Below are 25,459 nucleotides of genomic sequence, written 5' to 3'. Positions count from 1 at the left end.
TATTGTCACTCTTCATTCTTTTACTAAGTGATCACTTCACAATTCAGTGTGTTAAATTTAACATATATTGTTTCTTTCCATATCAGAAGTTGAAGTCCTCCTGAAATCTATTACTATCCTCCTCACTGTTCAGTATATTTCCAAGTTTTTTAGACATTATAAACTTTGATATGGGGCCCTGTATAAATATTTGGTCCTCTTGCCAATCCCTGTGGGTCAGACTCTGCTTCCCATCAATACTACTCTGTGATTTCTGTCTCTCGGTGAACTTTATATCCATTCTGCCTTTACTGTTGATGACAATTCCATGATGCAGTGCTTTTCCGGATGCCTTTTTAAAAGTCTCAATACACAACATTATGGATGAGGAATGGAACAGACTGGATTACGCTGCAGAGACCCAGCATGGAATCAATGGGCCAAATGGCCTCATTCTGAGCCATGATGGCTCTACGGCCAGAATTTTCCAGCCCCCCCCCCCCCCACCCCATGAAGGGTTTCCCAGCGGCGGAGGTGACCTGCCATTGGCTGCTGGCAAAATCTTCCAGTCAGCTGAAACCTGTGGCGTTTTCGCTGGATCACCCGTCCCACTGCCAGGAAACCCATAGCGGGTATCGGCCTCGGAGGGAGTGAAAGATCTCGTCAGTGGAAAAGGCTGGAAAACCCCACCCATTATAACTCTGTGACTACTTTAGTTGGGCATTGACGCTGCAGCAGTCAATCTCCCGCTGATGCTCACTCTCTGGGTAACATGTGAAACATGGTCACCTGTGTAAGGTGTGGGAGCAAACTCCAGTTTGTTGTCACACCTTCGGGAGGAGCTGGAATTGGACAGGGCAGACAGCGAGGTTAATACTCAGGCCATTTCATTCAGCTGGACTGGCTCTCACTGTGCATTCACACTCAACACACCAGCATAGAGTCGGAGTGGGAAGGTGGCATACACATTTTTACAGTAAAGAATTCATATGATATAAATCGGATTTAGCAGCTCCATTGACTCGGAGGCTGTATTTGAATTCAGAAATTCTGATGCCATTTAGACATCCATTGGATCAGTGTGAAAGACTCATTACAGATAGAGATAGTGGGCGGGATTCTCTGATCCTGAGGCTAAGTGTTAACGCCGTCGTAAAAGGGGGCCAGCACGATGCTGGATCGACCCACGACGGTCCAGCTGCTGATCCCGGTGCCAGATGGGCACCGCGGGTCTGTGCAAGTACAATCGGATCGGTGCCAATGTGTGCATGCGCAGTGGGACCAGTGCAATTGCGCGCATGCGCAGTGGATCCCTTCTCTGCGCCGGCCCCGACGCATCATAGCGTAGAGCTATAGGAGCTGGCGTGGAACAAAAGATGCCCCCAGACCGAGAGGCCGGCCCACCGATCAGTAGGCCCTGATCATGGGTCACACCACAGCGGAGGCCTCCCCCGGGGTCCGAACTCCCTCCCCTCCCACCAGGCCGCCCTCGGATGCACGCACATCGAGGTCCCGCCGGGTAAGGCCACACGTGGACGGCGCCGGCGGGACTCGGGTTTTCTGCACGGCCGCCCGGCCCATCCTGGGCGGAGAATCGGCGGGGGGCCGCGTAGAGCGGCCTCCAACCGGCACTGCGCCGACCGCGCCATCATCAATGGTGCCGATTGTCCGCTCTCTGGAGAATCGGCAGACTAGCGCCGCGCGATTTGTCCCCGTCCTGGCGATTTTCCGGCTTGGGCTGGGAGAATCCCGCCCAGTATTCCACACTGAGGAAGGTCAAGAAAAGAAACTTTGAATCATCTTCTTTTCAGAGGCTCTGTTTGGATTTATTTATCATATTTAAATTACATATAAAGAATTTGATTTGTCCCTTAATTCCAGGAGAAGCATTCGTTCCAACATTTTATTATTTTCCCGCAGGAAAAGGCTAAAAATCATGAATTTAACTAACATCCTGGCAGCAGACTTGGCAGCCAGAGAACCACTCGATCCTGGCTCAGCTCCGATTGGTAATCTGGACAAAGTTACACAGCCAAAGGAAAAGTTCCCTCCTCCTCTCCCTTGTGGAGACACATTCCCAGAAGTGAACAGTTTGTTCTGTGAAACAGACTGTTCCTTTACTGTGAGGACTACTTTCTAAGGTAAGTTATACTTTCGAAACAATGTCCATTCTATTTAATATGTTTAGAAAGTGCAGATCTGTGTGCAGAAACATTCTTAAGTCATGTCTCCCTACGTTCCGGGGATCTTTTGCTGTGTTTTAATTGATTCAGCCTCAGCCAGCCACTTTCAAAATGTAGCAGATAACCAAACGTTTCAATGGATTTCACTCAACCTCATTCTGCTGTAACTTGTACTGCTCTCTATTCCTCATAGCCCTTTGCTTACCTGCCAAAATTATATTATTAAGAAGTGATAAGTCGATATAGGATGAAACCAATTTCATTCAATTTGTATATAAACACTATTAATGAAGTAACCATTAATAATTTAAGGTCATGCTATCTTTTTACTCATGCTTGGAAACAACTCCAGTTTTCTGAAGCACTCCCGGAGCCAGTCAGTGAAAGTAATCTTGTGAGTAATTTAACCCCTTACTTTAAACTGTTGGAATATGTGCAAAGGCTGGAAGAGCAGTCAGAATAAAGTGATTGGATTCTCTGTGTAAATAAAATATTTGTGGATAGAAGTTTGTCTTTGGTCGCAGCATAGCACAGGGTGAGGTTGTGTGGCCACAGGTTACCTGCCCAATGTGACATTCAATGGAGATAAATATTGGGTGGGCATGTAACAGGAGATGCAACATTGCATATCTCCCACAACTACTCAAGCCAAATTAACTCTACAGATGTAAACCTTCACCGTCGGTAGGTCAGAAGTAGGGATGTTGGTGAGGTGGTGGCATAGTGGTATTGTCACTGGATTAGTAATCCAGAGACCCAGGGTAATGCTCTGGGGACCTGGGTTTCGAATCCCGTCATGGCAGATGGTGAAATTTCATTTCAATAAAAATCTGTACTTAAAAGTCCAATGATGACTATGAAATCATTGCTGATTGTCATAAAACCCCATCTGGTTCACTAATGTCCTTCAGGGAAGGAAATCTGCCGTCCTTACCTGGTCTGGCCTACATGTGACTCCAGACCACACAGCAATGTGATTGGCTCTTAACAACCCCTATTGGAGTGGCCCAGCAAGCCACTCAGTTCAAGGCCAATTAGGGATGGGCAACAGCAATGCCCACATCCCAAGAATACTTTAAAAAAAAATATTCGTTAATGACTGCAGTGTTCAGTTTCATTCACATTTCCTCGGGAAAGGAAGCAATTTGTGTCCATATGCAGCAAGATCTGGACAATATCCAGGCTTAGGCTGACAAGTGGCAAGTAACATCCATGCCAAACAATTAAGTGCCATACAATGACTATTTCCACCAAGAGAAAATATAATAATCTTCTCGACATATTCAATGGCGTTATCATCTCTGAATCCCCATCATCTACATCCTGGTGTTCACTATTGGCCAGAAACTCAATTGGACCAGTCATGTAAATGCTATAGTTTCTGGACACTGGGAATTCTATTGTTAGAGGTTTGCTTCCTGACTCCCCAAAACCTGTCCACCACTACAAGTCAGGAGTGTGATGGAATACTCTCCATTACTTGGATGAGTGCAGCTCCAACAACAACCAAGATGCTCGACAATATCCAGGACAGAGCAATGGCCTTGATCAACAACCCATCCACTACCTAAAACATTAATTCGCTCCACCTCCAGTTAACAGTGGCAGCAATGCGCACTGTAAACAAGGTGCACTGAAGAAATCCCCAAAATTCCTTCCCAAATCACTGTCACCTAAAAAGCACATGACAACAAAATAGGAGCATCACCACCTGCGTGTTCCTCTCCAAGTCGCAAATCATCATGGCTTTGCCTTTCTTTGCCATTCCTTAATTGTGACTGGATCAAAATCCTGGAAATCCTACTAAGCAATATTAAGGGTTGACATTAACCATATGGACTGTAGCAGTTCAGGAAGCAGGTTCACAACCACCTTCTCAAAGGCAATAAGGGACATGCAACATCTCATGGCGGAATCTTGAAGAAAAATAAATCAGTAAAAAACGAAGAATCTCCAATTCCACAAGGTAAGAATTTAATAACAATGTTATTTTATTCAGGAAACATATGTCATAAAATTTTCATAGAATTTACAGTGCAGAAGGAGGCCATTCGGCCCATCGGGTCTGCACCAGCCCATGGAAAGAGCACTCCACTGAAGCACACATTTCCTCCACCCCATCCCCTTAACCCAGTAACCACAATTTACCTTTTCTTTGGACACTAAGGGCAATTTAGCATGGCCAATCCACCTAACCTACACATCTTTGGACTGTGGGACGAAACTGCAGAACCCGGAGGAAACCCCAACGCACACACAGGGATAATGTGCAGACTCCACACAGACAGTGACCCAAGCTGGGAATAGAACCTGGGACCCTGGAGCTGTGAAGCAACTGTGCTATCCACTATGCTACCGTGCTGCCCTAAACGTATTTGCTGGGTGACTGCATACATAATCTAAATAATCAATGTTCCACACCCTTCACAACTCCACAGAGATCTCTCTCCCAGCTACCTCATGGATTTCCAACTTGTCATGGCACCACCCCTCCGCTCTCACCGCCACCCTCCCACACTCCCCACAGGAGACAATTTTTTCCTCACGTCTCCACTCCCACTCATGTCCCACACAACATGCCAGCCTTCATCACCAACCCGACCCGGCAGGACTTCTGCCAACACTCTCCCCATCTGCCTCTTTTCAGTATAAACTCAAGCACAACCGGCGTGAGTGGGCACAGGCTGCCACAGTCATGCCTGCACTGAGATGCCTACCATCCTATGGGGAGAGACCCCTTGAGTGGCAGGTGAGGAGCAGGACTGCCCCTGTGTAGAGGGCGAGCTGCGGGCACCAGACAAAAGTGAGAATCTTCAACACATCCAACTATAGTGCAAGTCTCACCATGAGTTAACTTTATTTTTTCAGTCATTCTCCCATCCCAGCCCAGTTCTCCCTTCCCACAGCACCCTCATCCATGGAAGGCTAACCCCCCCTCCCCTCCTCCTCCCCAACATCAACACTCAAGCCTCTCATGTCTGCCAGACTTCTCTAGTGGAGAGGATGCCAAGGGCTGAAAACGTGTTGAGTGTCTGTCCACCTCGTATGTAATGGAGAGCAACGCCAGGATCCTTTGCCTTGGAGGAGGCTGTAGCAGCTGAGATTTGTCATCCAGTATCTTTGGCCCCATTATAATCCCGTTCATTGGCAGGACATGATCAGCTCTCTGTCAGGCAGAGGTTAAACATATCACCGAGATTGAGAGGAGCATCACTTGTCCTCACTGCAAGTCATCATCATTCTCCTGCAGTGTCTGGCCAATCATTCTAGTGCCCTGCCCACAAACGATGCGACCATCACCATGACATCCTGCAGGCACCACTGAAGTGAAGGGATGGCAGACCCCTGGTGAGAGAGGCCTTTACGTCCTAGCCCAAACCAAGAATCAATGAGGATGTCCTTAGCCCTGCTCCCCATTCGGACCCTGGCCATTGCCCAAGGTCCTTCCTCTTCAAAGGTTATCCCTCGCTGCCCTTCTTGACATCTGCCTCATTTGAGGAAATGTGGCGTTTCGCCACCTCCTCCTGCTTCAGCTGATCTCCCCTCTGCAGTGCCAAGTTGTGCAGAGTGCAGCAGGCCACTATGATGCAGGCTCTCTGGGGGCTGTACTGCAGGGCTCCTTCCAACTGGAGCAGTCCAGTCGCTTGTTCAACCAATACATTGACATATCAGTCTCACTGTAGCGAGTTTCAGCGGGATGTGTGGCCTTCGCACTGGCATCATCAACCACCTCCGGAGTGGATACCCTTTGACCCTGAGGAGCCATTCCTCTAGCAACTGTTCTTCCTCAAAGACGGATGGGATCTGTGAGCCTCCCAAGATGTAATTGTCATGGATGCTCCCTGAGAAATGGGTACACACCTGTACGGTGCGTGTCGCGAGGTCACAGATGAGCTGGACATTGAAGGAGCGATATCCCTTGTGGTTCAGATGGTGCCCCATGCTGCCATGAAGACCACAGGGCCACGTGGGTGCAGTCGATGACAACTTACATCTGGGTCAGGCCTGCTATGCGTCAAAGCCCATGGCCTTGGCATCTTGGTTTAACTGGCCGCGATCCAAATTGATGTACATATGGATCCTCTGACTGCGAGATCCTGCAGACATTACCTGTGCAGCCCTGAAATGAGGCGCTGGCATAGAAGTTCAGAGTGTCACGGACATTCAAGACCACAGGCAATGGGTGACCTCCCAGTCCATGTGATGCCAACTCTTGCATCACCTGGCACAGGTGGTCCATCATCCCCTGGGACAGCCGCAATCTTCTCTGGAACTGGACCCCTGACACCAGGAGGCAGGAAGTTCAATGCCAGAATACCCATGGCCGATGGTGTCTTTTCTGAGACTCTGTCATCTGTGAACCTGCTTCGGGAAGAGCACACCCTCCCCCTCCTCTGCAGGGTGCTGGTCCTAGCCACATGCAGTGGCATGTGAATGCTGCTGCAACTGGTCAATCGCAATCAAAAGAATTGGCAGCTCGACTGGCCCCACAATTCTCCAGAATCATAAACAGAAAGGAAGAGAATATCATAGTGAACAATGCAGATTCCTGACTGTGCCCTGACCCTCAGACCCCAAAATGGCTGTACCTAACCCCAAGCCCCCACCCCCGGGCCCGAGGTGATCCCATCTGTGTCCACTGCATCCTCGCCAGCGATTCTACTCCGTTGAACTTATGGTGAATGATGATGACCTAAGCGTTCACCTCCATATCCCCTTCAGAGGTGAGGTTGCTAGGTTCTTGTTTTTGTAGAGCTGTTGGAAACCACACTGACCTTACGTTAAGCTGGTGACCGATGAATATTCAGTGAGTGGGTTAGTCCTGGAGGGGAAGCTCATTAACAGAATTATAATGTATTATACTCCTGGCCTTCCACGGTGGCAATGTCATCACCCTGCTGACAAGGGCCCTAGAAAATCAGAAATCGCAATCTTGCCGGAGAGAATTGTGTTTTCCAATTCTCGCCGAATTCACTGCCCGCGTCGCTGTTCTCATTGACGGCTAATGCGGGCTCAAAATCACCCCAGTGTTTCAGGGCGATGATCAGAACTGGAAATTTTTAGAGGTTATCAACAAGCTCAGAGGGTGGAATTTTACCACTTTTCTAGTGTCAGGCTCTGACTGAAACCCAGTGAGTAGCTCTTCAGCTGCACAGCCCAGTGTTTAGACCAGATTTTGAGCCTCACTGAAAACAATTTCAGAGAGTGTGTTTTATGTCATTGCTATGGCGGTGCGGGACCTCATATAGCCAACGAGGCCGGCTCAACAGAGATCCGGGCACCCTATAAGACTGATGTTCCAATCAGCCCAGAAAATAAGCCCACCCCAGTCCCCCCCCCCTCCCTCCCACGCTAACATGGGGACACACCCCTCCCTCACAGCATCAGGGGCTCCCCCCCCCACCACAAGCATCAGCATTGGGCCTCCCCCCTCAACAAACAAAACCCGGAACCCTGCCCCCGTTGGGGGTCTCCAGGAGATCCGGCCTGGCCCTACTAACCTGGCACTGCAAAACTGTGCCAGGAGCAGGCATTTACCTCTCCCCCCATGGTCTATACTTACCTTTCCCCCCGGAGGAAATCCACTCACCTGATTCCTGTTTTTCCAAACCTGTTGTACAACCACACTAAGCGAGCTCTGAATCCTCAGTGGCGGGGCTGGGGGTGAGTGGTGGGGAGGTCATGTGGCATGTCGGCTCGGTAATGAGATTAAAATGTATGTAAATTTATGAAAATGAGCTTCTCACCCTTTGTCGGTGTAAACATCGTTAAGTCACTGGCGACAGGCATGGAAAATTGGGAAACAAGACCTTGCCGGCGGGAATATCATATCCGATTCTCGAGAGACTTTTGCACCCATGTCGTTGTTTTCGCTGATGGGATAAAATAAGGTGGCAATGGGTCAAGTAAAATTTTTAAAAATATGTCTAGCAGAGGTTTAAATTAGCTAGAACCATTACCAACAGCTGCAGTCTGAGGAAGTCAGGGCAAAGATTTTGGCCGGGATTCTCTGACCCCCCGCCGGGTCAGAGAATCGCCAGGGGGCGAATCCCGTCCCCATCAGCTGTCGAATACTCCAGCGCCGGGGCTTTGGTGGGAAGCGCGTCGCGCCGGTCAGCGGCCACTAGCATCGGCCCTCCTGGCGATTATCCGGCCCACGATGGGCCGAGTGGCTGCCGTTTTCGGCATGCCCCGCTGGTGTAAATCACAACAGGTCCTTACCGGCAGGACCTGGCCCCATGGGCGGCCTGCAGAGTCCTCGGGAGTGGGACTGGGGCTGAGAATAGTGCCTAAGTCTGAGGAACAGTGTAGGAGGCTGAGGACATGGAGGTCAGAGGGGGAGTGGGTCTGAGAATAGTACTGGAGGCAGAGGACTGGTGTAGGAGGCTGATGACAGGGAGGAAAGAGTGGGAGTGGAGCTGAGAATAGTGCTGGAGGCAAAGGACTAGTGTAGGAGGCTGAGGATAGGGATGTAAATGTGAGAGTGGGGCTGAGAATAGTGCTGGAGGCAGAGGATTGGTATAGAAGGCCATGGACAAAGAGGTCAGAGTGGGAGTGGGGCCGAGGATTAGAATTGTTGTCCTTCATGTAAAGGTGTTGTAGGAAATGGAGGGGTTATTGGGGTTGATTGAAGAGCAGACCAGGTTGTTGCAGATGGAATGTGCTCTATAATCATTCGATACACTATTTAACATTCAAGTTCTGTCTTTTCTTTTTTTGCACTGTCTCTGCGTTCTCTATGGTTGAAATGGTGCTGTGATAGGAGTTGATTATGAAGGAATAAAGTTGTACTAAAGTTTGTCCCGTGGCTTATCTACAGCCATGTCCAAAACTGGCTCAGTTCTTAATTTCTTCAATAACTTCAGGAACAAATTAGCAAAAGGAAATGAAACAGACACTATGGACATGATTTACCGTCCTCGTTGCAGTTGACATGACGAGGCCATTGAATTTTGCGAGAGGCCTTGAACAGAATTTCTTGTGAGGTCACGAATATTTAAGTGAGCCACTAGGCTCATTTAAATATGTCTGCGCTGGATTCTTCCGGCGCCTTGGAACCCTCACCAGGGTGCCGTTCAGCACCGGTCCAAACAAATGTGGACACGGCGTAATGGCACCTGGGGAGGTTTCCCAGGCCATTAGAACCGGGTGGTGGGGCTCTGAGTAGGGTGTTAACCTTACACTTCCGCTGACACCTGGGCACATTGGCACTGTCACCCTGGCACGTTGGCACTGCCACCTGGGCACTGTGGCACTGTCACCCCGGCATTGCCAGTGTGTCCAGGTGTCACTGGCAGGGCACTGCCAAGGTACCAGGTTGGCAGTATCAAGGTGCCCGGATGCCAGGTTACCATGCCAGGATGTCTTGCCCAGTTGAAGTGGGATGAGAGTGGGACTCAAGGACCCTGTAAGAGTAAAGTTTGGCGTAGTGGTGGGGGCTGCGGTTCTAGGGTAGATTACTGAGGGGGTGGGGGAGCGGGATGAAAGATCAGGGTGGCCTTTAAAAATGCCGACCTGATCGGCGAATGCTCTTCCAGAACTGGCGAGCCCAGCTCGTCGGTGCAGGAAATGATGTAACTGCGGTCTCGACGGGCTGCTGCAGGCGGCAAGAAACACCCCATTAATCCCGCCCAAACTGGTCTCTTTTTGTCCTGCTGAATCACACCTCATATAAACTTTCTTGATTATTTATTTGGGGATTTCCGGAGTGCTGAAAATGACAATCAAATTGTGGATTCTGTTTTTCAATGGGTTTGGTCATTTCATTGGTTGGACTTGGGCAAGTTCTGAAATTTTAAGGAGCAGAAAAATGGTGCACGGCTGAATGATTTATAAATTGGCTTCATGTTAAATTATATAATCATAGCAAAATAATTTCTATAAATATCCTTGTTGGTTGTTTTACTGCAGCTGCCCCCTAGCTCATTATCCCTAAGACAGAGAAAGCTCAGGCGAACACTTGGGCCATAGGTTTTGCTCATGTAGTCAGATACAGAAAAAAATATAGAATATTACAGGAATACGTGCAGTGAGACATCAGGAACATTAACAGGAAACTATTGAAAGAACACTTAGAATGATTCACATTTTTACAAGTCGTTAGCTGTGCATACCGGATGTAAGTTCCCCGCTATATTATGAGCTAAACCCCCAGATTTTCTTTCATGAAGGGGTTAATTTTGGATGATTGATAATCCGAGAGACATGATATGGCTTCATCACCCAACTGGCAGGAGATTCTCTCCAGTGAATTGGACAAGTGTATTATCCTGTTCATTAGTAAATTGATTCAATGATTGAGCTAAAGTTGCTAGGGGCATCAGAGAGAAATTTCTAAAGGTTGTTGTTGCATTGCCTGCTACAGACCTCTGCTTCTGCCCAGCGTGGATGGCCCTGTCCTAAATCTCAGGAGTGGGATCATTGATGGGTGGGTGTCCATACTTACTCCGCTGTCTCAACACAGCCTCAGACCAGTTCCCTTGTCACTCTGAGTTGAGGATTGAGGGTCCTGGATTGTAGTATGGGGAGCACATGGCCCACTCTACATGTATGGTGCAGCAGAACTCTAAAAGTATTTTTAAAGTAAAAGAATGTTGATTCTATGAACTCAGTTCACCTTTTTAAAACATACACTGAACATCTTAGCAACCATCAATTCAAATATAACCCCCAAAGAATACTGTTATGGGAGAGGTGTTTTCAGAATCCCAAAATGTATCATGGAGTCCAACCAATTCCCCCCCCCCCCCCCCCCCCCGGCTTTAATGTATTGTTGCTCTTGAAGCACACGGCTTGTTCCCTAGGTGTGGTATTACTATTATGGCCACATGGTTTTTGAAACAAAACAATGTTTATTCCATGAACTCAACTTAACCTTTTAAAATAAACATTGGATCTCTTAACACCCCTTGCTTCAAAGATAACCAGAAAAATAATACAACACTATCCAATCCTGCAAAGTGTTCTTTTAAACCTCCAAAAGACTTCAACCCTTCAAAAATAGGAGCTCAACAGGTTACATTCAATATATTTACAGCCTTCAGATTTGCAGAAATCACCAGACCAGCTCTTTTCCTTCCTGCAGCTCTCAGCAAACCAGCCAGGCACTTTTCAGCTGCTCTCTCAAAACTGAAACTAAAAACTTCAAAATGGCTGAACTAAAAGCACAGCTCCACCCACACTCTGACATCACTGCATTCTTAGAGGTACATTGCTTAAATATCCATTTCTTAAAGGCACTCTCACATGTCAATACAACACTGTAAGTAATCCTTAAACTTTCCTTTTAATATCCATAAGACAAAACAAACCCTTGTAGCTCCAACACTAAAACAAAACTGAAAAACACAGACACACCCAAGCTTTTCCTCAAAGCGAAACTAAAAAGCGGAGGCCAGAGCTCAGCTCCACACACACTCTGACATCACTGCAGTCACTTGAGCAGGCAATCATTTCTTAAAGTGACATTCACAACAGATATTTTTATAAACACCCTTTCTTAAAGATACTCTCACATGACAAGAAGGATTGTTCAGACTCGAAACATTCACTGTTTCTCTCTCCATAGATGCTGTCAGACCTGCTGAGTTTATCCAGCATTTTCCATTTCTATTTCAAATTTTCAGCATCTGCAGTATTTTGCATTTATTAAATAGCGGCTGATAATTTCAAAGCTTCCCCACTGCAAGGTTCAGTCCCAATGGTTAGAGCCGTAAGTCCTGGCATCAGTTGTTTCTCTACTCCACAGACGTTGGACCCATTGGCTATATCAGGAAGGTATCCATTGTGATTCCCAGGATAATTCAGAACCATCCCCTCCATCTAGCCACCCCCGAGAATTCCTGCTGGGATTATGGGGTTTGAAGAAGTGCCACCCCAGATATGAACTCCTGCTTAACTTTTAATTGGATAGAAATCTGCTGGACCTAAGACCTGTGCCAAATTCAGAGCTTTGCCCCCATGACTCCGGCAGAGTTGCATGCAATTTCCGGATGGGAATTCTCAGCCTCTCGTGCTAGGCTGCTGATTTATTTCAGGAAGCACTTCTTCTGCTGCAATACGATGCATAATCAGGTGAAGCAGTCAATATGGGTGCACTGTCTGTTTATAGCTCTGTGAAGAATGATGAATATTAACACTTGGCAGTGTCACGTTACTGTTCATGCCTACTTGTTCTGTACAGACACAATGATGCGTGTGGGGCTGGTGCTGTTTGTTCTGATAACACGGGCTGCTGCAGGTACAAGTGTATGTCGAGCACCAAATGGCCAGGACGGATTGCCTGGTGCACCAGGAGCACCAGGAAGAGATGGGAGGCATGGAGAGAATGGTGACACAGGCGACCAAGGTAATACATAGTAGTTTGGTTATCACGGACCTCTAAGTGCACGGCCCTGATAAATTAATAAAAGATTTAATGAATAGAACCGGATGAGGGAAAAAATATAAATCCAGGTCCATGAACATAAATGACGTAACATTGCCTAGCTGAGGAAATGTGGAATGTATTGTCTGAACTTGCATTGGCTCCACAATGGGGTAGGAGGGAACGTGACGTCTCTTCAACAGGAGCCCTTCCAAGAGCTGAAGGCAAAAAGACCAGGAGCAAGAGACGGCCGCTCAACGCCATGACCCTGCCCCAGCATTCAATAAAATCATGGCGAATGTCACAGACAGTTTTTAAAAATTAATTTAAGGAATGTGGCCGTCGCCATTTAGGCCAGCATTTATTGCCCACCCTGGTTGTCCTTTAGAAGGTGGTGGTGAGTTGCCTTCTTGAACCGCTGCAGTCTCTGAGTTGTAGGTACACCCACTGTGCCATCAGGGAGGGAGTCCCAAGGATTTGACCCAGTGGCATTGAAGGAAAGGCCGATGTATTTCCAAGTCAGGACGGTGAGTGATTTGGAGGAGAACCTCCAGGTGGTGACCTGCCCTTCTAAAGGGTAGTGGTCATGGGTTTGGAAGCTGCTGTCTAAAGAACCTTGGCGAGTTTCTGCAGTACATCTTGTAGATGGGACACACGGCTGTCACTGTTCGTCGGTGGTGAAGGGATTGAATGTTTGTGGAAGGGGGAGCAATCAAGCGGGCTGCTTTGTCCTGGATGGTGTCGAACTCCTTGAGTGCTGTTGGAGCTGCACTCATCCACGCAAGTGGGGTGTATTCCACTCCTGATTTGTACCTTGTAGGTGGTGGAAAGGCTTTGGGGGTGAGGAGGTGAGGTACTCGCCATAGGACTCCTCGCTTTTGACCTGCTCTGGTAGCCACAGTATTAATATGGCTAGTCCAATTTTGTTTCTGATCAATGGTAACCCCCCCAAGCTTTTGTTGTGGGGGATTCAGTGAAGGTAATGCCTTTGAAAGTCAAAGGCAGTGGTTCGATCCTCTCTAGTATGTGATGGTCTTTGCCTGGCACTTGTGTGGCACAAATGTAACTTACTACTTGTCAGCCCAAGCCTGGATAGTGTCCAGGTCTTGCTGCATTTGCACATGGACTGCTTCATTATCTGAGGAGTCGCAAATGGTGCTGAACATTGTGCAGTCATCTGCGAACATCCCCACTTCTGACCTTATGATGGAAGGGAGGTCATTGATGAAGCAGCTTAAGATGGTTGGGCCTAAGACACTATCCTGAGGAACCCCTGCAGTGCTGCCCTGGAGCTGAGATGATTGATCTCCAACCACCACAATCATCTTCCTTTGTGCCAGGTGTGACTCCAACCAGCAGAGACTTTCCCCACTGATTCCCATTGACTCCAGTTCTTTGATGCCATACACGGTCAAATGCTGCCTTGATGTCAAGGGCAGTCACTCTCACCTCACCTCTAGGATTCAGCTCTTTTGTCCATGTTTGAATCAAAGCTGGAATGAGATCAGGAGTTGAGTGACCCTGGCGGAACCCAAACTGAGAGTCTGTGAGCAGGTTATTGTTGAGTAAATGCGTGATAGCACTGTTGATGACTCCTTCTATCACTTTGCTGATGATGGAGAGTAGACTGATAGGTTGGTAATTGGATTGGTTGGGTTTGTCCTGTTTCTTGTGAAACAGGACACACATGGGCAATTTTCCAGATCTCCGGGTGGATGCCAGTGTTGTACCTGTACTGGAACAGCTTGTTTAGAGGTGCGGCATGTTCTAGAGCACAAGTCTTCAGTACCATTGCCAGAATATTGTCAGGGCCCATAGCCTATGCAGTATCCAGTCCCTCAGCTGTTTCTTGATATCGTGTGGAGTGAATCGTATTGGCTGAAGACTGACATCTGTGATGCTGGGGATTACTGGCAGAGACTGAGATGGATCATCCACTCAGCATTTCTTGCTGAAGAGTATTGTGAACGCTTCAGCCGTGTCTCTTGACTCAGACATGTTAGGTTCCTCCATGATTGAGGATGGGGATATTTGTGAAGCCCCCTCCTCCAATGAGTTGTTTAATAGTCCACCACCGTTCATGGCTGGATGTGGCAGGACTGCAAAACCAGGGTTGATATACTGGCTTAGAAGTAATGGTAGGATGGGGGAAATGCCAGGCCATGAGTTTGCAGATTGTGGTTGAGTACAATTCTGCTGCTACTGATGGTCCACAGTGCCTCATGGATGCCCAGAGTGAGCTGTTAGAACATAGAATATAGAACATACAGTGCAAAAGGAGGCTATTCGGCCCATCAAGTCTGCACCGACCCATTTAAGTCCTCATTCCACCCTATCCCCATAAACCAATAACCCCATCTAACCTTTTTGGTCACTAAGGGCAATTTATCATGGCCAATCCACCTAACCTTCACATCTTTGGACTGTAGGAGGAAACCGGAGCACCCGGAGGAAACCCACGCACACACGGGGAAAACATGCAGACTCCGCACAGACAGTGACCCAGCAGGGAATCGAACCTGGTATCCTGGCGCTGTGAAGCCTCAGTGCTAATCACTTGTGCTACCGTGCTGCCCATTCGAAGCTGGTGGCCTTCGCTCTATTTGTTCGAAATCTATCTCATTCCACACAGTAGTAGTGCCACACAACACGATGGAGAGTATCCTCAATGTGAAGCCAAGACTTCATCTTCACAAGGACTGTGCGGTGGTTGTGCGTACTGATAATGTCATGGTCAGATGCCCCCAGACAAATATCCAACACTATTCCTTCTGAAGCAGGCTCTTCCACACTCCAAGTCTCTATTTTGCTGAAAGTAAATAATTCCTGATTCCAAACACGACCGGGGGAATTCTCTGTTTTAGGAACTAAGTGTTGACATCGGCACTAAATCTGTAGACTTCTACGACAGCAAAATTGGAGCCTTTCCCAGAGCAATTCATCAACCGTTAATGTGCGCCACTTGATTCCAATGAAAAATGGTGTCTGATTCGCTGGAGTCGGGATTGATACCTGAGAGGCTGACATGCTGCAGCCACTTATACACAGCCCACTCCCCGCGCACACCATCCCAGCCAACGAGATGGCAGTAAGCAAAGCGGCACCACGCTTCACCAATGTGGAACTGGAGACCCTACTGGACTCAGTGCAAGAGAGGCTGGTCACCCTGTACCCTGGGGTGGGGAGGTGGTTGCCACCCGCCGCCATGCACCGCATCTGGGCACAGGTGGCACCATGGTCAACACAGCCAGGACCGGCCAGCAGTGCCGTAAAAAACTGCACAACCGCCTCAGGACGGCCAGGGTGAGTAGGCAGCATTGTGCCCCTGGCACCAAACCCCCGATCCTCACCTTAGTAACCTCCTACCCGCCTACTCGGAGGGCATCCAAACCCCAACCCTGCACCATCTGCCAGCACGCATACCAGCCACCATGGCAACGAAGACCACCAGCTGCCCACCCCCTGTGTCCGACTGTCTAACACTGTGCGTATTCTACATCCCCACCCCCTCCCCCGAGGAGACGTCAGCCCACAACCTCCATGGCAGGGAGAAAAGTGGATCTGTGGCACCTCACCGCAGCTGAGCAGCGGGCACTGAAACTGATTGGTGGGCCCGGGGAGAGGGCAGTCACTGAGGCGGAGGTCGGTATTGGATGAGCAAGAGAGACCCTGCTGAGTTGCGGTTTCCCATGGCATGTATGTTACCACCCCCAACTGCACACCCACCACCACCCGTCCAACCCACCCACACACCACCCCCACACCACCATTCGGCTGGGGCAGGGGCTGTTGGGATATGGGGGTGGGATAGGTTGTCCATGCCCCTGGCCAGTCCTCCTAGTCGGTAAACCAGGAGGCGATCAGAGTGTCCCATGCACGTTGGCCCTAGCGCACACATTCTGCGACCTCCCAAGCCTGCCCAGGCCCCATGTCCTGCCCATCCTCATCCTGCCCTGCATCCTCCTCATCAGATGAGGCCTGACATTCCTCCTCCTCCAGCATGTCGCCCTTTAGGTGCACAATGCAGCAGGCCACCACAATGTGGGAAACTCTCCCAAGCTTCCAGAGCGTCCAGACACCAGAAACACATCTTCAGGGTGCCGAAGTATCGGTCGATCATCCTGCATGGGCATTATTGTAGCGGGTGTCTGTGTTGGTCTGTGGCCTCCGGATAGGCATCATCATCCACGGCTGGAGCAGATAACCCCGTTGCCCAGAGCCAACCATCCAGCCAGTGGGGATGCCTCAAAGAGATCAGGAACTGTCTTGTGTGCCAGGATGAATCTGTCTTGCACACTGCCCGGGTATCGGGCGCAGGCATGCATGATGTACATCTCATGGTCACCCACTGCTGCATGTTTGTTGAGTGGAATCCCTTTTGGTTTGTGAAGACCAGTCTGTCATGGGCCGGTGCTCATAGGGCAACATCAATCATGCTGTGAACCAAGAGCATCCCAACGATGACACCGAACCTCGCTGCCCGGACATTCTGGTGGGCTCGGTCCACATTGCAATTTATATATTGTGCCGACTGGTCATATAGGGCCTCCGCGATGGTGTGGATGCACCTATGCACCGAAGTCTGTGAGATTCCGGGCATGTCCCCACGCCTGGAAAGACCCATGGTGTAAATGTTCAGGACGATTGTCACCTTGATGGTCACCAGGTGCGGGTGTCCTCTAAAATACCTTAGAGGTAGCAGGTGCGCCATGATCTGGCAGATATGTCGCTCTGTCCCCTGCTCAGTCTTCAACAGAATCCTCTATCCGGCAGGTCCTCGAATGACAGCTGCTGTCAATACACACAGGGCTTCATGCGGTGCCTCCTTCCCAACTCCTCCACCTCGACCTGTTGGGCGGCCGGCTCCCTATGCTCAGCGGCTGCCTCATGTTCCTCTGGGGCAGGCTCTGCTGCTGCAGCTTCTGCCTCCTCGAGCAGCTCCAGCTCGTACAGACTCAGTGCATCCCCCAGGGCTGTGGCGACTAGGATGAAGGCCACCATTGCTGCTTGAATTCTGAAGTCCAATGTCTGCAGGGGGTAAAATCATAGAATTTACAGTGCAGAAGGAGGTCATTCGGCCCATCAAGTCTGCACCGTCTCTTGGAATGCCAATCCACCTAACCTGTACATCTTTGGACTGTGGGAGGAAACCGGAGCACCCGGTGGAATCCCACGCAGACATGGGAAGAACGTGCAGACTCCGCACAGACAGTGACCCAAGCCGGAATTGAACCTGGGACCCTGGAGCTGTGAATCAATTGTGCTAACCACTACACTGCCATCCTCCCCTCCGCCCCCATTCCCACACCGATCCCGGCCATTCCGCTGGCACTCTGCCCTTTGCACCAGTGGCCCATCGGTGCACGGCACTGCAGGGGCCTGGGACCCTGCCACCCGTCCCTGCTGCCAGGGATACCGGTGGCTGGCCCTATCTATGCAGGCGGTATGCTCCATGGCCCCCATCAGGTTCGCTCCTGCAGGGGCTATGTGAACGTTGCCCTGGGGGTGGAGGAGAGTTGGTGGGGTGGAGGGTGTGGCATGGAGTAGTGGGGAGGAGAGTGGGAGCTGGGGTGCAGGGGCTGGGGTGCAGGGGTGGAATGTGGGGGTGGTGGAGTGGGGTACCAATATTGACTGTATCACTCTGCACAACCAGGGGCCACGGTGGGCGATCAGTGGAGTGCACAGCAAGATGGCTACCTTGCAGTCTCCAGCATTGGTGGTCGGTGCCTGGACACTACAGTCACCCCAACCCCAAGGCCCATTCCCTACTCACCCCTCGCTGCCCCCCACTCCCATTAACTCTCAAATAAACCTGCATTTCTTACTAAATAGTCCGCTGTCAGGAACCGTCTAAATACTGATATATGCCATTCAGAATGTATGGGAGATTAATGGGAGAAAATAATGAACAGAGGCATTTCTGAGTCATTCTCACTCATCTCTCCTTCTTCTTCACAGGCGTGCACACTGGTACCTTTGAAGACACAGGAATAAAAGGACAGCGAGGGAATCCAGGACAGTCGGGGAAACCTGGGCCCAGAGGATATATTGGTCCAACAGGGCCAAGAGGTCAAGATGGGCTACCTGGACCAATAGGACAAAAGGGCCATTCAGGGCAAGGGGGTGGTCTCCAGGGAACGGACAGACCAGCTTTCTCTGTTGTCAAAGTCACCAGTAATGACCCTATCCCTGGAAGCCCAGTGAGGTTTGACAAGGCTATCACCAATGAAGGAGATTGCTTTCATGTTTCAAATGGAAAATTTGTCGCTTGCAAAGCTGGTTGGTATTACTTTACATACAACATGGTGTCAGAAGGGAAACTATGTATAAACATAATGAAAAACAACAAGAAAGTAGCTGGATTCTGTGACACTCTAGGTAGCAAACATTCATGGCAAAAATATCAGATGAATTCAGGTGGGACAGTACTGAAGCTGGGTAAAAATGATGCGGTATGGCTTCAAACCACACAGGGACACAGCATGGTTTTTGGCTCAGATGACCTCAACAGTGTCTTTTCTGGGTTCCTTCTGTTTCCCGCTGAATAATGTTCTGATCAGAGATCCAAGAACCTTCAGTTTATATGATCCAGTTAGAGGGGATGTGTTCATTCACCAGTAATTACCACCCTGCCCCTTCCTCCTCTCTAATCTTTTGGTTTTCACGTTGTCCGTGAAAATAAAAACATGAGAAAGCGTCAGACTAGTTAAAAACAAAAACATTATCCATCAGGTTGATCCCCCTCAATCCCTCTCTCCCTCGAATATCCATCCTTTCCCACACTTTCTTCTCCATTATTTCCCAAAGTCCTTTAATTCCAGCCTATTGATCGCCAGTTACACATTGGCACTGGGTATTGACACACCCCAGTACAAACTTGCTGCTTGCTTCAATCTCACAGCTGATATCTAATCATTGGGCCAACTCTAATCTCCCAGTTACCTGACCTAGGTCTTTTTCATCTCGTTAGCAGGACTATTTTGGGAGAAATGAAGGAGAATGCAGTGAAGAACCTGGATGTACTTATTTTATTCAGCAAACAATGACATTCGCTCAAAAAGCTCATATACCAGCCAGTGAGCGAGTGCCAGCCTGGCGAATATGATAGAACGCTCGCGTCTGTGTCACCAAATTGCAGCTTCCAGTCCCATGCCACAGATTTGGCCTTTGTATAGTCTGAATCTTCAGTGTAGTTCTGAGGGATTACTGCTGCATCAGAAGTGCCATCTTTGGAATTTCCAGCTTGTTCTGTATATTCATTGCTAATCACTGCTGTTATTATGGATTGTTACCTTGTTACTCACAATGACCTATAGGTAGTTATCCTCACCATCACCTTCAATTCACTGATGCTCTGGTCCCCCTCCCCTTGGGGCCCCATCCCCCTCTCCCTCCGAGACTCTGTTCCACTCTCTCACCGAGACACCGTTCCTCTCTCCTCCCAGTCATAGAGACCCTGTTTCCCTCTCCGCCAGTCACAGAGATTCTGGGCTGGATTCTCTGATTCTGAGGTTATGATGGTGGTGTTTTACGACAGAAAAAATGCTGTAAAATTACCACTGATCCTCCGTTTGGCTGGGGGCTAGCATGCCGGCAGCGTAGAGCACCTGGGTCTAGCTGCCGATATAGCCCGGAGAATTGCCGGGTCCGTGGCCACGCATGCGCATGGCGGTGGACTGCAGTGGCTGCGCCGTGCTACATGGCGGTGGCCTCTCATGGAGTCGGCCCACAAAATAGTGCCCCCCCTTTGGTCGGCTTGTGCGCCCCTGACCACCCCCCAACAGTGCCCCCAGCCCCTGATAAAGTCCCTCCTGCCTGTGGATTGGCCTTCCCCGACTGTGGCAGCGCTTGACTGAGTCCGCAGCCGCCACGCCTAGTTCCCGACGGAATGGACCACACGCGACCAACGCCGTCGGGAACTCGGCCGGTTGGGGTGGAGTATCGGGGGGGTGGGCCTCAGGCAATATCCTGAGACCATTGATACATTGCAGAGGGAGAGTACGCCACTTTGGAGGGGGCGGGTCATTGCAGAAACGGCGCCATCTTCGATTTGGTCGGAACTGTGTTTCTCCGGTCGACTGCCAAACGCGATTTCGGCGACCGGAGAATCCAACCCTTTGTTCCCCTCTCTCCAGTCACAGAGACCCCATTGTCCTCTGCCCCAGTCACTGAGACCCCATTCTCTGCCCCAGTCACACAGACCCCATTCTCCTCTGCCCCAGTCACACAGACCCCATTCTCTGCCCCAGTCACTGAGACTCCATTCCCCTCTCCCCCATTAACAATATTCTTCTCCTTCCTTCCCCCTCTTCCTTCAGGGAAACATTACTTAGTAATTCACAAAACATCATTCACATTGTTTATCCTATCTCTTTATTGAACACCAATTTACACACAGGTCAAAACGCTGGTGAACTCTCCTCACTGTGGTCTCAACTGTCTAATAAATAAAAAAACATATTTTAGTATGCAAGTGTTTCAGAAAACAGAATCATCAATGTAAAGAAACACACTTTGATTTCACTCTATCCCCCAAGCTGTAAATTTCTAGATCAATGTTTCAAAGAGGTTGCAGAGCCAGAATCAAAAATTGTAGTATGTGCAGATACGATGGGCCAAATTGCCTCTTCCTGTTCTGTAACAATTCCGTGTTCTGTATGTTTGAATTTTCCATGAGCAATCTGTGTTTATGATACTTGCTGTAAATCGACTGATATAACCATTCACTAACATTTCCTGATCATTCTCCAAAATGCTAAATTGCTGGACTAACCCTTCACTGTTTAGAAAACAAACACCCGAACCTCTTGTGTTTGGAAATTTCCGTTCGGAACATTGTGCTATGTTTGTATAACATGTTTTATTCACAACTTTAATGGAAGCAGAAAGCCATTGAAATAAATGGGCATTGCCCCATCAAATAGCAGCCAGAGATCTCCTTCCATCACAAGGACCAAACACAAATCCTCGCTTTATGTCTTTACATTAAAATGTCAAACATATAGCACTGCTGCAAGCAATAAGGATTAACAGTACAGGGACTAATTCAGCCAGAAACAATAAGGTCAGATTTAATCTCCACCCAGATAAAAATCATTTATTATTTTTGCAGACCCTGGAGAAACAACACAGGGTTAGACAGCAATAGGAATATGCAGACCCAGGAATATACAGACCCCAAAATATGTAGGTCGGAACTCTCCAGCTGCGCCTGCCTGGTTGCCGGAGAATTTCACCCGAGGTCAATGGACTTTTCCATTTCCGGACCTCACCTGTCGAGATCTTCCTGCGGGCGGGGTGGAAGAATCCAGCCCATAAAGCCAGGAATGTGCAGACCCAGGAATATGCTGGCCCAGAAATATGCAGGCCCAGGAAAATGCAGAACCAAAACTACGCAGACCCAGGAATATGCAGAACCAGGGTTTGACAGAAACAAAAACAATTCAGATGCAGAAGTATGTAGACCAGGGTTATGCAGAAATAGGAATATGCCGACCCAGGAATATGCCAACCAGGGTCATACAGAAATAGCAATATGCAGACCCAGGGATATGCAGACACAGAAATATGCAGAACCAGGAATATGCAGACTCTGAAATATGCAGAACCAGGAATATGCAGACCCAGGAATATGCAAACCCCTGAATATGCAGACCCAGGGTTATACAGAAACAGAAACATCCAGAACCAGAAATATGCAGACACGGAAATATGCAGATCCAGGAATATGCATAGAATGCTGTTTTGGTATTCAGAGTGAAGGTATTTGCATCTTGATAATGGAAAGAACTCTGGAAAGTTCTGGATGGGGTTTATTTGGAGTCAGAATGCTGTTAGGAGGGCGGGGAAGGGGGGTTGGGTGAGAGGCTTATAGAATTTATTCTCATGTTTACCACCTTCACACACAGGGATATTTCCAGCTTCCTTAGCTGCCCTGAGTGCTTCATGTATTACAGGATGAATATTTGAACATCCATGATTGATTTGGAAACTGAGAGAGAATCACCCCGAAAGTAACAATGCAGCCTAGTAATCTCTGGAAAAAATTCCAATACTGCTAATTTCATTCCATTAAATAAGATGTTTCAATAGGACGTGGGTGCGATCTTTCCAAAAGTGGGAACAAAGTGCCCATGGAGGCGGGTATAACACATGGGGCTGGATTTTCCGATTCAGAGGCTATATCCTCATGTCGGCGTGGTAATGGTGGCGTTTATGGCAGAAACAATATGGTTACACGGCCACCGATTCCCCATATAGCCGGAGGCTAGCATGCCGGTAGCGTAGAGCAACCGGCTCGAGCTGCCGATACCCCCCAGTGAATTCCGGGTCCGTGACCCCTCATGCGCACGGCGGTGGCCTGCTACATGGCGGAGGCCCGTGAAATAGTGTCCCAACATTGGCTGGCTCGAGCACCACAGACCACCCCCCCACAGTGCCCCACCCAGCCCCTAATGCGGTCCCCCCCCCCCCCCCCCCCCCGCCCGCGGGGATCGGCCCTCCCCCGACTGCGGCGGCGCTGGACTGAGTCCATGAGAGACCCACGCCGTCGGGAACTTGGCTGGTCAGGGGTGGAGCATCGGGGGACAGGCCTCAGGCAATGTCTTGAGGCCGTCAATACGTGGCGCGGCGTACTCCTAGACTACGCCGCTTTGGAGGGGGCGGAGCATCGCAAGAGCAGCGCCACCCTCGATTTGGTCGGAAACTTGTATTCTCCGGCTGATCACCGAATGCGATTTGGGTGTCGGCGACAGGAGAATCCAGCCCATGGCTATTCAACACAACTCATGTTGCCAAGGCCACATATAACTCCATATTTTTGCAATGGGGAGCTCCGCTCGCTGGAACTCCCCGTTATAGTGAGGGATCAGGATGCCATTTTTAAATGGCACCCCGATCTCTGAGACCTGCAAAAGAATCCCTGACCTCCGCCCCCCCCCCCCCTCCCCCCCCGAAGCCTGGATGCAATTTGGGAGGTTCCGGTACAGCGTGGCTGGAGGATCGCACCCTCACAGTCTGCAAGTTGGAAAATACAGGGCGAAATTCAACCAAAGTAGTTCAGTGTCATTTTGGGTGATCTTGGTGGGGAGTTTCCCGCCAGCTTTTGGGTGAGATCCACATTGCTACGCACAAACCTTTTTTGGGGCCTTGGGGAGCTTCTCCCAGGCCCAGCTCACAAAACGTTTTTTATCATTGGGGAGCTGAACTCGCCGGTGTGATGGCTGCTCAGGGAACGGATCACCATTTTGAAAGAGTATCCCAATCTCTAAGTGAGTTTGAAGGTCCCCCTAACTATTGGCAATGTTACCCCCACATACACATGGGCATACCCTACAGCCCCCCCTAATTGAGGACACCCACTATGGGGTCGCTGACGGTCCCGCCTTTCAGTCCTATCCACCTCCCCCTTTGGACCTGACCTCGCCTTTCAGGACCTCCACCCTTTATACTCCCCTTATTCACCTTTCAGGCCCTGACCCTTAGCAATAACACCCTGGCACCCGGGCATACCAGCACTGCCAGCCTGAGAAAGTCCCTAGTGCTACCCAAGGACCCTGGCAATGCCAAAGTGACAGAATGGTAGTGCCATGGTTCGCAGGTGCCAGACCGAGATCCAGGGTGCCACCTTGCCCTATCTTCAACCACCCAGGGGTCTCCAAAGGCCTGCGTGTACCCCCACCCCCCTCCCGAAGTGCCGTTAAACTTAGTCCACATTTGTGTGGTCCGGAACTAAACAGTGCCCAGTCGCGATCTCTCTGGGGAAGCCGTCTGTTCCTGGGGACCGGGAGAATCCATATGGATATTTAAATTAGCCTAATGACTCATTTAACTATGTTGATCTGGATCTCGCCCAGTCTTGAGCATTGCGAATCTCGTGAGACGCCTCTCACGAGCTTCAGTGGTCTTGTAGCCACACCATGTCGTAGCGATGAGGCTGGTAAATCACGCCTGCAATGTCTGTGACAGAGTTAGCAACTCTGAAACTAACACAAGGAAGAAAATGATGAACACTTATCTGATACAGTCAGTCCGTGGGCTGGCAACATAACTGGTTTCTGGAAATCACCTCATGAATCGAAAGGTCATAAGTTGGAACCGATTTCCCCAGAGGAACACTGTAAAAAACGAGGAATTAATTCTGTTGTTTTTACCTGCAAATTGCAACCTAATCTCTTACGGGTTTTAGACAGTCATTCCAGTCCATTCGGGTTTCTGCCAGGGGACCACAGTGACCATTCTCTACAGCTGACCGAGCTGTCATTAAGGGTCATTAATTCGTTGTGTTAGAGGAATTTTACAGGAGTTTTGAATGTTGCAAACAGCACAGGGACATCACATGATTCAAAGTCTCATCCGGTAAATTGAGGCAGCAAGCTAGAGAGAGTTCAAAAACAAGAACAGAGGATGCTGGAAAAACTCAGCAGGTCTGGAGCATCTGTAGGGAGAAAAAATGTTTCAATTCTGTTTGGCTCTTCGTCAATGAGAGTTCAGTGCTGGCTATTCAGTTGCCATCATGAGAGGCAGTGGGCATTTCAGGTAGGGTAGAAACATGGAGGAACTGGCAAACAAAGGCAAGAGTGGGGCAAAAGGTTACAAGCAGTGTGGCACCAGCTGGGCCCAACTGGGCACTGATACTTGAGCACAAGACATTATGGGTATTTGGTGGTTCTTGGGAGTGGGCTGCTTTGCATAATATATCTGGTACTCAGAGAGGTTTCCTGTCATGGGTCTCATTCTGCTAGGCCTTGGTCCTTCACTGAGGAAGAGGAGCAGCAAAAGGGAGGTTGGAGATCCCACAGCAGGCAGTGGGATAGTATCAACCTCAGGGCCAACAGCAGAACCTGCCTTGGGATGGAGGGGTGCAGCCGTACGGGGCACCACAGAAGAGGTTACTCTCCAGAGAAGGTCCACTGTCCAAGGCATAGTTACC

At 49.4% G+C, this 25,459-nt stretch overlaps 1 protein-coding gene across 2 annotated transcripts; it reads left to right on the top strand.

Annotated features, from left to right (window-relative positions):
* The first annotated feature begins 1,946 nt into the window (after positions 1–1,946).
* LOC119979573 (complement C1q subcomponent subunit A-like) lies at positions 1,947–21,454 on the top strand. Of its 2 annotated transcripts, XM_038822008.1 has the most exons (4): positions 2,031–2,120; positions 2,515–2,556; positions 12,346–12,510; positions 18,487–21,454. In XM_038822008.1, exons 3-4 carry the CDS (start codon positions 12,351–12,353, stop codon positions 19,074–19,076), a joined length of 750 nt encoding a protein of 249 aa, XP_038677936.1. In that variant the 5' UTR covers positions 2,031–2,120; positions 2,515–2,556; positions 12,346–12,350; the 3' UTR covers positions 19,077–21,454. The 2 variants fall into 2 exon arrangements, with proteins under 2 accessions (XP_038677935.1, XP_038677936.1); XM_038822007.1 differs by lacking the exon at positions 2,515–2,556 and having other exon boundaries at positions 1,947–2,120.
* The last annotated feature ends 4,005 nt before the right edge of the window (positions 21,455–25,459 follow it).

Source organism: Scyliorhinus canicula, chromosome 16 (genome assembly GCF_902713615.1).
Source record: "Scyliorhinus canicula chromosome 16, sScyCan1.1, whole genome shotgun sequence".
NCBI lineage: Eukaryota > Metazoa > Chordata > Chondrichthyes > Carcharhiniformes > Scyliorhinidae > Scyliorhinus > Scyliorhinus canicula.
This window is presented reverse-complemented; position numbering and strand designations above follow the sequence as displayed.